The sequence below is a fragment of the Micromys minutus genome (assembly GCF_963924665.1).
Source record: "Micromys minutus genome assembly, chromosome: 1".
In the NCBI taxonomy this organism is placed as follows: domain Eukaryota; kingdom Metazoa; phylum Chordata; class Mammalia; order Rodentia; family Muridae; genus Micromys; species Micromys minutus.
Window position 1 is genome coordinate 27,947,452 of NC_137969.1, and position 12,012 is coordinate 27,959,463.

The 12,012-nt window shown below is 45.0% G+C and overlaps 1 protein-coding gene across 1 annotated transcript in view; it reads left to right on the plus strand.

Annotated features, from left to right (window-relative positions):
* PRR14L (proline rich 14 like) overlaps positions 1 to 11,248 on the plus strand; it is a 56,960-nt gene extending 45,712 nt beyond the window's left edge. Inside the window, exons 9-10 of the mRNA XM_080917935.1 lie at positions 5,639 to 5,710; positions 7,088 to 11,248. Coding sequence (XP_080774061.1) covers positions 5,639 to 5,710; positions 7,088 to 7,388 — 373 coding nt within the window. The 3' untranslated portion in view covers positions 7,389 to 11,248. The remainder of the gene's footprint in view (positions 1 to 5,638; positions 5,711 to 7,087) is intronic.
* Positions 11,249 to 12,012: the final 764 nt, after the last annotated feature.

Below are 12,012 nucleotides of genomic sequence, written 5' to 3' on the forward strand. Positions count from 1 at the left end.
ATGAATGCATGGAGGTGTAGCCTTAAATGTCTTTTAAACAAACATTGATTTTGAATGCTATCTTTCATACACTGACTCTAGAAGGCCCAGAGATAAGTTCTGAGCTCTGGCCATCAAGGCAGCCATAGCACGCAGTGTTAGCAGTGGTGGCTGGCAGCAGCAGAGAAAACAAAAGCAAAATGAATAAACAGCACAGAAAGCTCACACACTCAGAGGAAGCAAAGCATGCATGTGGTGGCTCCTACATTTGACTGAGCTTTACTCATTCCCGTCTTGCCTCACGTGTGTACAACAAAACTTGCAGTCACACCAAAAATATAGACCCATCTGCACACAGATAAAACTTTACAAACAACCTGAACAGCACCAACAAAAGGAAGAACAGTGTCCAGGGTTTTTTGCTGTTGTCAATATTTTTATTTCGGCCACCCATCTCCTGGAGACGGTAACAAAGGTCTCACTATGTTCCTTCAGATGGCCTAGAAATTGGCCTCAAACTCAGAGATTTGCCTGCCTCTGCCTTTCAAGTATGTGCCACCATGCTTGGCTCTGTTAGGTTCTTACTATAATAAGTTAAGTTCCTCCTGTAGTTAGCTCCTCATTCAAGCTTCTGTAATTCCAGTTAAATTCATTGGCTTGGCACCTTCTCAAAAGAGGGAAGGCAGAAAGGTGACTAGTTAGAAAATAACTAGAGGTGGGGTGTCTGGAGTAGGAAGGGGACAAGAAAGGTCATTAGGGGCTATATTATTAAAGTGTATACATGTGTAAAAAATATAATGTGTGGGTCTCCTTGTCCTGGAATCCTGTGAGAACAGAACCAGCTGCTATCTATGGTAGATCAGCTTTACTTAGGGTGATCCAAAGCTTAGAAAGTTTTCAGGGACTGAGGGTAGGAACTTCTAGGATGGGCAAAAGGTGGCTTAGGGTATCTGAAATGCCTCATTAGCAAGGGAAAGCATTTTAGGAATCTCAGGTCTGGCTGAGTTGGTTTGGTCAGGAGAAAGGAAATTCATCATGTTATCTAATTGAGGCTACATACGTATCTTAGTTAGAGGGCTTAGTTAGAGTATGTGTGGGCTTAGAATTCCTCAAAGAAGGGAAAAGGGAGTCCCCAATCATGTGCTGAGTTCCAGAAGGCTATCTGTTCAATGGTAGACTTTTCACACCAGCTCCCAGGCATCTTTTGAAATCATTAGATCCTACGCTCACACGTGCATACCCCCAACAGACACATACATATAATTAAAAAGAAATAGACTGGAGAGAGATCTCAGCAGTTAAGAGCACTTGCTACTCTTAAGCTGGGTTTGGTTCGTAGCACCTACATAGCAACTCATAGTTCTCATAATTCCAGTTCCAGGGGATCTGATGCTCTCTTTGGTTTCATTTTGCACATGCACATGGTTCACAAATCATGCATTCAAGCAAAATATAAAAACTAATCCGTGTGTGTGTGTGTGTGTGTGTGTGTGTGTGTGTGTGTTAAAAATTATTATGTCTGTTGTGATAGTTTAACAAGTAAAATCATTTAGTACACAAGCCTGGTGACCTGAATTCCATTCCCAGAACCCATGAAAAGAAAGATAGGAGAGAATTGACTACAAATTGGCTTTGTGATACTCTGTCTGTCTGCAGAGGAAGTAGCCCTCTAGTCTTCACTGAGTGTTCCTCTACTATGCTATAGTCTGAATGTTTGAGGCCTCCATATTTTATGTGTAGAAACCTCATGCACTTGTTTTTATTGAAATCAAAAGACAGAGAGTAATCAGTCTTCATGGAAGCTATTCCTTTTAGGGGGAATGTTCTCAAGTGTGCACTCTGCTAATTCCCAGGTATGTACAAGGTAACATTTCAGGGCACTTCTGAACAGACACCTTTCACCTTCCTCACAACAACCCACCACCCAGCAGAGATAATGGAAAAGGAAGGATGTGGGGAAAGTGGACCTGTTTAGAAAGGTCTTGGGAGCAGCTCCCATCTGTGTTGTCTGGAAATCAGCAGTTCAGTTTACAGGTTAGCAGGCGGCAGCCGCTCCATCCACTGCAAACACCTCATGGATACACCAGCAGTCCAGTTCAGGAGAGTCGGGTTAGTAACAGGGATGACATGACCCAGAAGAGACAGCCAGGCCTCAGCCTCAGCTCAAGTCAGCAGGAGGGACCAACCGGAACTCCAGGAGTTCTTGGCTGTGCCTCTCTCAGGGAAGTAAGGATCAGCAAAAATGGAAGATGGGAGACCCACAGCCTTGCACAGCTAGCTGTACCAACAAGCCAAGCTTTGTTTCTGTCACTCCATGGAGTCCTATTTATACCCTCCAAATATCACATGTCCTCCACTTGCCTTGCCTTACTTAGCACATACATCCAGTCAGCCTGAGTTCTTGGAAGCAACAAACTGTAGCACACCACCAAAAATTTTTGGTGTGTTTCTCTCTATGTCATTCCAACAAATGCAGCTCAACTATGCAATGTAAGGTGGACCAACACATATGTGTCCTTAGCAAAGAATCTCTCATCATGTGTCCTTTCACATGCTTGCTTTAGAAGAACATCCTCTCTCCTGTGTCCGCTTCAGCATAACATTCCTTACCCAGTCCACCTTAGCCTTTCACACCTGTGTCCACTTTAACGCAACGTTCCTTCACATGTTTGCCCCAGCAAAATACTGTCCAACAGACTTTCCAAGGAGCCCTTACATTTCCACTTAAGGGACCTGAGTTCAGTAACAAACACCTACCTTAAAAATTGGACATGGCCACACATGTGTGACTCCAATGTTGGGAGTGGAGATTCACCGAATAGCTCTGTAGCCTAACCAAAATGGTACAATGGTAAGCTTCCAGTTCCACGACAGATCTTGTCTTTTCCTTTTAAGATTTAAAAAAAAAAAAAAAAATGTGTGTAGCCTTGTGTATGTATATGCACCACCAAAGTGCAGTGTCTACAGAGAACAGAAGCCATCAGATCCCTTGGAACTGAAGTTGGAGATAGCTGTGAGCTACCGCGTGGGTGGTGGGAATTGAACCCTGGCCATGAAAGAACAAGTGGCCGGCCATCTCTCACCCTGAGAAATCTTGTCTGAAAGGAGTAAGGTGAACCGAAATATACAGGGATGAGCACGTACCCACACAGCCCGTGTGCATGTGGCTCACACATACCAAAAGTAGTTTCATTTAAAATGGTTGAAATGGCAAGCACAGTACTGGTACTTACCTGTAATCCCAGTTCTCTAGGCACAGAAGCAGAGTTTAAGCTCTGCTTGGGCTGTGAGATCGTCTTTGAAAAAGCAAGAGTAATAGCAGATGTCACGCTTTGGAGATCTTACTGTAAAATGATATAAAGCTGCAATAATCACGACAGTGGGCTAGTAACATAAGGGTGGGTTTCTAAGGCGACGAGACAGTGAGAGCCTAGATGTAAACATGTAAAATTAGTTGATTCCAGCAAAAGCCCCACAGCCATTCAGGGGGATAGTGAATCTTTCTAACAAGTGGTGCTCGGTTGCCATATGTAAAATTGGATCCCCATGTACAAAAGTTAGTTCAAAGCCAATCAAACTCTGTGTAGCTGGGTCTGATTAGTTGCTTGATGGATAAATAGATGGGTTGGTTGGTGGAATGATGGTTGATAGGTAGAAAATTGGAAGACTACAAGCTGCAATAAAATAGATGCAAAATATATTTCCAATTTAAGAAATCCAAGTAAGGACTATTATCCAGAATGTACAACCCCTCCCCTTCCTCTGTCCAGTGGTGATGAAACCTGGGTCCTTACTGCCTGGCCAGGAAGTTTCATACCACTGACTATCCTTGGGCCACAAACTCTTAAAACTCAGTAAGAAAGTGAACAACCCAATTCAAAAACGGGCAAAAGTCCTCTGAACTTAGATCTTGTCAAAGAGGAAACAGATGTCTGAAAGGCCGCTCAGTATCATTGTGGAGTTTCACAAAGCAAGGTGCACATGCTTCAGTTTACATATCTAAACCTAGATGTGAGCAGAGAGTACAGAATGGATAAACTAGGACATCCAGACACTACTTAAGTCATTGCTAAGAAAGTCTTACCCTTATAATCCTAGCACTAGGTTGAAGTGATCAAAAGCTTGAGGCTGGTAATCAAAAGACCTGAGTGTAGTCCCAGAGCCCAGATTAAACATGCCAGCGCTGGTGATCCAAGCTTAGTTTAGCATTCCTAAACTGAAGAGCCTGGGGCTCACCAACCCCACCGACCATCTAGCCTAATCCATGAGCTGAGATGGGTTCTGAAAAGAGGTAGATAGGGTTCCCGAGGACGTCGTCCAAGGTCATCCCTCGTCTGCACATTAAAATAGAAAGTAATTTTAGAAAAGAGCAACATGGCTCCAGGTAAACAAAACTGGTAGAGTTCAGTTCCTGAGACCCACACGGTAAGAGAAGAGAACTGACACAGGTTATCCCCTTACCACACACACAAATACATAAATCATACATTAATCTTAAGTTTTGAGACCAGTCTGGATCACAAGGGAAACACTATAAAAATAAAAGACTGTACTTGCCTAGTGCGTGTACTGGGTGAGCCTTAGCGTCATATAAATAGAATGAGGAAACTCAGACAGGTGCTTGAGTACCCTGGGCAATATAACAGGACCTTGTTTAAAAGGAAAATATAGTTGGGAAAAAACGATTGTACATTTAGTTATTTTGTATGTGGGCACACATGGTATATTCTGTCATGTGGGTCCCAGATGTTGAAATCAAGTCATTTGTTAGGCTTGGTGACATCACAGTTACCCTCTTGAGGCATCTCACTTGTTTCAAAAATGAAATAGACTTGGCTCCGAGTATGATGGCTTACTTCTTTAATCCCAGCACTCAGGAAGCAGAGCCAGGCAGCTCACTCTGTCTGAGTTTGAGGCCAGCCTGGTCCTCATAGTGAGTTCAGGGACGCCCAGGGCTATGTATGGCTTCAAGTCTCAACGCTTACATTGATGGCTCACAACTGTAGCTCCAGTTCCAGGGGCCCATCTTCTAACTTCTCCGGCATATCTATCTACACATTCTATCTTAACATGGGTAAACATATAGGCAGAACGTCTGCATACTTAAAACTAAACTTTAAACCCAGGGGCTAGGTATGGTGATGCAGGTCATTAATCCCAGCACTCAGGAGGCAGAAGCAGGGGAATCTCTGTGTTTAAGGCCAGCCTAATCTACAGAGAAAGTTCAGGATATCCAGAGCTACACAGCGAAGCCCTGTCTTATGAATGAATGAATGGATAAGAATGAATAAATGAATAAGCCAACCAACTCACCCAATAAAAGTTCATGTTTCATTAAATTCCTGCCAGCCACTAAAGCTTACCATTTCCAAGCCATGAAGAATAAAGTGGAATCTGTGGCTGGGCAAGTGATAGAGCAGCTGCCGCAGCATTCACAAGGCCCAGTACTGCTGGACAGACAGTTTCTGCAGCTCTAGAGGCTGGGAATGGGATGAACAGTTTTTCTCTATTCATCTTCAAAGCGTGTGTGTGTGTGTGTGTGTGTGTGTGTGTGTGTGTGTGTGTGTGTGTGCGTGTGTGTGTGTGTGTGTGTGTGTGTGAAAGAGAGAGAGAGAGAGACAGTGACAGCAGGAGTGAGGATTGTTTCTTCTCTTCGCAGGTTAAAGAAGAAGGAGTTTAGTTTAGAGGAAATATATACAAACAAGAATTACAAGTCTCCTCCTGCGAGCAGGTAAGTCCTCAGGAGCTCAGGGCAGGACTGGAATGGCTGATGCTGTCCACTTTTTGGGTAGAAAGGCATTTCTACTCAGCTCTCTCCAGTCTTTAGCGGGCCTTTGTTGTTTGTTTCTGTGGGGCAGTCTCATTGTGCATGCTTGGCCAACCTAAAATTTACAGATCCATCTGCGTGTGCCTATGGAGAGTTCTGTATTACAACCAGCCCCGTGTCCGGCCCAGTCTTGGGCTTCAGAAGTAGCTAGAATTGGGATCTGGGTGGAACCCACATAGCTGTCTGTGTGCTTTGCAGGTGTCTTGATGAATACACTGCCGTGTTTCATCTGGGCTTGTAGCTACTGCTTCAGCCATGATCTCAGCCCAGATACTGATACAGTGTCACTTGGCCTACTCTGGCTCTAAGATCGATTCAAAGCAGGGATGGGTACTAAATTGCCTGATTTGTCTGCGTTGAAAGAAAAGAGTCCTGGGATTAAAAAAATGAGCTCTGCCTAGAAGACATTTCTTTCTAGAAAACAATTCATTGCAGCGTTGCTAGGTAACCGGAAAGACAGGAACGGAGACTATTAGGGCATTCACTGAACTTAGGTCCATTCTTATAAGGAAATATGTTGCATAGCTGTTGAAACTGAATCAGACAATGTTAATTAAATAAAAACAAGCTTCAGGGTCTTTTTTAGGTAAGAGCCTAAACAATGTGCAGGCAGTGCACGTTGTTTGTTATTGCTGGAGGTATGTACCACCGGTTAACAAATTCTAGGCCTGCTCAAGGTTTATCCCCAAATCAAGTAACCGTCCTTCAGCTTCCCTGTAGAGACCACAGACTTGCATCACCATACCTGTCTTTCCACTTAAGACCATGCTGGTGTTGAAGCCCAGGCCCTTCATGTGTTAGACGTTCTCCAGCTGACCCAGCCACCCGTTTCCATTTGTTTAATGTTTTATTTGTGGTCTGTGAGCTAATAGCTCTGTTCACAGAAGGAAAACCCAAAATAAGTTTGTGGTAGAGATCCATACTGCTCATCGAGTGTAAAAGGTGCCTGGTCCCGGTGTTAGTGCATGTGTAATCCCAGCACATGGGAGGCAGGAGTAGAGAGAGGGCTCAGCAGTCATCTTGGCTAAATCTGCAGTTTAAGACCAGCCGGAGCTCTGTGACAAGCAATGGCAGTATTACACATACTAGTGTGAGAAACTAGCCTCAGTCTTGCTGTACACCCTTCAGTTCTAATTTTACACTTTGTGCACGTAGTTAAAACCACAGGTGTGCTTTTTCTCACGCATAGAAAGAGCAATTGGCCACAGCATACAGTTGAGTTGGGAGTCAGTGCAGGTAGCTTCAGGCTGTTGATAATTCTAATTTGTCTTCTGTCCTTAGGTGTTTAGAGACCATCTTTGAGGAACCCAAAGAACGAAATGGTACCCTGATCTCTGTCAGCCAGCAGAAAAGGAAGCGTGTTCTGGAATTCCAAGATTTTACAGTCCCTCGAAAGAGACGAGCTCGAGGTAAGGTGAAGCTGGCTGGCAGCTTCACCAGGGCCCAGAAGGCAGCTCTGCAGACTCGAGAGCTAGATGCTCTTCTGATTCAGAAGCTGATGGAACTGGAGACTTTCTTTGCCAAGGAGGAGGAGCGGGAGCATCAGCCAGCTGCTGAGAACAGTTCGGGATCTCCATTTTGAACTTTTGCAGACCTCCCTGGGAGAGGTTCTCTGATTTTATCCCTGTGCCCAAACCACTCACAATGCCCAGCTCATGAATTTTTACTTATTTCAAGGTGCAGCGTTTTTAGAAGCTGGTGAAGAAGGGCCTCTAATTCTACTGCTGAGTATAGAGCCTCAGGAATGCTCCCTTTCTCCTGGGAATGGTCCTGAAGACATCAGGCCACCTCCTTCCCGTCTCCCATCACAGGTGGAAAAGCCACACATCTTTAGCAACACTAGGAATCTAAGGACTCAGTGTCTGTGCATCCACATGAAAGTTCCTCTCCGTTTATGGTGCTGCTCGTCCAAGATGACTTAGAAACCTGGCCTGGGGGAGGACTGGCTACCTGGCTGTGTGTTCTCACCAGCTTGTTCTGGTGATTGAGAAAGATGAACTGGTGTGTTTCCTGACTTTGATTCTGTCTGCCCAGGACCTTTATTCTGAGAGAATGTGTGTCTGTGTGTGTTTGTGGCTTTTCCCATCTTCTCTCCCATCTGTGACTGTGGGTCACTAGTGCCAGGGGAGCCCGTCCAGGCCCCAAAGTAAGTTGCACTTTTTAATGTTATGGTGTTGATTATTTTCATTTATTTCTTTTTTTTGTTTTTGTATTATTGCTGCATGTTTGGGGTCTCTAAATGTGATTTTAAACCATTTTGTAAGACATTAAGGAGAAAGACAATACATGTCTTAGGAGAATATGTGACAGGCATTGATCAGCACATGGAGGGGCAGTGTTCCCATTCATGTGTTTCAGGCAGCCCCTCCCCCTCTCCAGCTTTTCATGTAGCTCACTAGAGGAAGCACTTTTTCACCCTCCTCCTCAGTCCTGCCCACTGAACCCACGTATTTGTTTAGTGACATGCATAAGAGCAGATTTCTCTCATAACCACTTAAGAACTGTTTCGGTGGAGTGTGTGGTCTTCCCTGAAATGTTGATGTATGATGAGGTTAGGATCAGTGCTGTGAGAGGCCAAGAGCATTTTTAGCTGCTTGAACGCCTGGTTCTGCAAAATTTCAGAGCCGGTGCTCTCTGAGAGTGCCTCGTACTCTGGTCCTTTGTCAAACCTATTGGAAATGTTTGCATGCTACAAGTAGTATGCTCTCTAGGTTTGCCTAGAGGAGTCTGCAGGCAGTTGGCTGCTGTGTCTGAGCAGTGGGCCCTCAGAGCTCACCCTCCCACTGTGTCTTCACTGTGCTCCCTCCCCTCCTTGTGTTTTCAGATCCCAGTATCCCATTCGTTCTTCACACCTAGTGCTCAGAGTTCAGAGAGTCCACATTGCTTGGCTGATGGGTAAGATGCTCAGGCTAGCTGCTGAACAATAGTCATTTCTTCCCATTCTCCTAGCTTGGTCCAGGGACATTTCCCTGTCCACCTGTAGGGAAGAGTGAGCAGTGCTGTCCTGGAATGTTGGCCAGTGCTTCCAGGATTCTTTCCTTCCCCATTTGTCAGTGGCTAGGGAGGATGGGTGTCAGTTCAGGGTCTTTATGTGCCTTTCCTTTGTGGGTTGGTGGTCTGGGCCACCATGAAACAGTAAACTGGACATGAACAGGAGAAAACGTACCGTGTTCTTCACCTCCTCAGCTGTTTAAATAAGTTAACACACACCTGCTTGTCTGTGGAAACTTGAAGGTTATGATTCCATAACATTAGAAGAGAGCAGGCTAATTTGCATGCTGGTCCTCAGCAATGTATGCAGATCCTGTTTTACACATGTTGCCCAGAACATACAAATGTGACCTGTGTTCACCCGAGTCTCCCTTGTTGGGGCAGGATTTTTACTCGGTGCTTCTGAACCCTGTTGTTACTACAGGGAATGGAGTGAGTTATACAATGTGCCCTTCTACAAGTACATCTGAGACACTGTGCATTAGACAGCTTGCAAGCTAGTGGGCAGTGAACTGTTTTACCACCTTGGGCACTACCAGCATGACAGACTTCCAGAATTTGTCCATGACTAGCGTGGTGTGTGAAAGGCTGGAAACATTGGTCTGGACTGTTGACATCTTGGAGCACAGGACTAGGGAGACCCAACTCCATCCTTGTCCTGGGAATGGAGGAGGAAAACTGCCTGAAGGCCAGCTTGGCCTGCCCTCCTGCAGAGGCCCTTCTGCCTCAGTACTAAGACACATTGTTCACAGGGCCTGTCCAGACTCAGCTACTCCTGTCTTACTGTTATGTTTCACCATGGTCAGCCCTCCTCAGGGACACCTTACTGTCCTTGGAACCTTTGGTCTCTGACCATGACTGGAGGTAGTGGTTGCTGGTGTATCACCTGCCAAAACTATAGATTGGTCTGTAATGTGAACTGGTAGAATTTCTGAGGATGGGGACTTCCCACCCAAGTGATGAGAAGCTTCCATTAAGCACAATGTACTTAGCTATAGCTCACCTCCAGAAGTTTAGTGTTTTAATGATTATGGGGGAAGAAGAGAAATCTCAGGTCCAGCCAGATTTCAGACATTTCCTTGGCCACCTTTCAGTCTCTCCCTAGAGCAGCCTCCTCCCTCCTACTAGTGCCTGTCTTCTTTTCCTCTCCCTGCTGTCCCGTCCTGCCCCTCTCTCCATTCATCTAGATGTACCTCATCACCTGTTAAAGCAGATTGTGTCTGTCTTTCCTGCTGCCCTTACTGTAAGAGCTGACTGAGAGGGATGTGCAGTGGGAAGAGATGTAGCTTTTGCCTTACTCGAGCCTGAAGAGCTCAGAAACTTGTGCTGTGAATCCTAAACTTTGTGCCCCTCCAAGAGCTGTGAAAATCATGACTTTTTTTGTTTTCCCCACAATTTTGCCTGAAAGGGTCTTTTGTGAGGGCTCCAGAGCCAGCCTGAGGTCAATTCCACTCTCTGGGCATCCTTCCCCTGGGTGTGTCCTCTGCCCACCAGGCTAAGAGCAGCAGCAAGTCTGCAGGACTGTGGCAGCAGGTCCAGGGCTGCAGTGCAGCCAAATGGACACAGCCCTTGATCTCCCCGGACCGGGCTCCATCTCTTCTGTACCATGTGCATTAAGATCTGTGCAAGACCAACTTTTAGGTCGTGATACTTTCCTCCTAGTACCTGGGGGGAGGGGAGTATGCAGTTGGTGCTTTCTTTAATATCCTTGGTTTGTTTCTATAGCTTTTCCCCTGGTATCATGAAAAGGGCCTTTTTAATGACCACATTGTGGGTGGCTGTATCCAAAGCATAAATAATTGGCCAGAGGTTTGGAATGTCCTCACCTAGATTCTTGTCAGGAGAGGGCTACTTTCCTGGACTGAACTTCTGTATAGAACTGGCTAGGAAGGAAGACTTAATTTTTTTTTCAAATCATAATGAATTAATATTCCAATTTAGCCGCACTTTGACCAGCAAAAGCTATCTTAGTTGTGAAACTGGGGTCCTCATTTAGCCGCCATTCAGCCCAGCATGCTAAAATCTGAGGCTTGTTCTGTCTTTATAAGACTGTCTGGTGTTGGTTAGATTTGAATTTTTCAACAAGAGGCCCCTTGAGCTGGGATCTGGGCCAGAAAGCTGCTGTCCCAAGTGTTCCTGTATTATCATGGCTAATAGTTCAGTGAAATGTGTCCATCTTTGGTAATGCTAGAATACATGATACCCTACAGTTCCTTTTCTGTTTGATAGTTTGTGACTCTAAATGCCCACTGTTACATGAATTAATTTATGGAAATAAATTTTTTCTTTAAAACCATTCAGATAATTGTCAAGGCTATTTTGTTCTTTAGAGCATGGGTAGTAGATTGGAATTTCCAGCAATGTTCCAAGCGGTTTTAGACATGCTCCCACCTGGTAGGTGTGCTTGCTGCTCCTGTGCCAGGACCTCCCTCGAATTCCTGCATGGTCACCATCATGTCTCCCAGATTTTTGCATTCTCAGATCACTGGTCTTGAGCGTGGTCCCCTCCCATTCCACGTCTGCTGCCCACATACCCCAAGGCTTTTTGATACACCTCCACCTCCCTGTCTGTGCTAATAATGGTAACAAAAGCCCCTCAAGATCAGGACCTTGTATTTTCTTAGCTCTAGTCCCTCCTGGTCTCTTTGGTACCTAGAACAATATCTGATAATTTACAGCTGTTTACCGCCTAAACATCATTTTGGTCAATAAACTGCATACTACCATAAGATGGTAACAGAGCTGAAAAATTCCTGTGGCCTACTGAGGTCACAGCTGTGATAATGTGTATTACTCAGGTCTTGGTGTTGGTGCAAACAAGCCAGTGCATTGCCAGTCTTGTAAAAATGTAGCACCATTGTGTACAGTACACACTTGATAGTGCTAATAAATGGCTTACTGATCTGTGTAAGTTTTATTTATTTATTTATTTATTTATTTATTTATTATGAGTACACTGTAGCTGTCTTCGGACACACCAGAAGAGGGCATCAGGTTTCATTACAGATGAATGTGAGCCACCATGTGGTTGCTGGGATTTGAACTCGGGACCTCTGGAAGAGCAGTCAGTGCTCTTAACCACTGAGCCATTTCTCCAGTCCCTGTGTAAGTTTTTATTGTATTAGAGTACACTCTTGTTTGAGAAAGTCTCAGCATGTAGTCCTGGCTGATTTGGCACTCACTGTTTGGCTGGCCTCGAACTCACAGAGATCTGC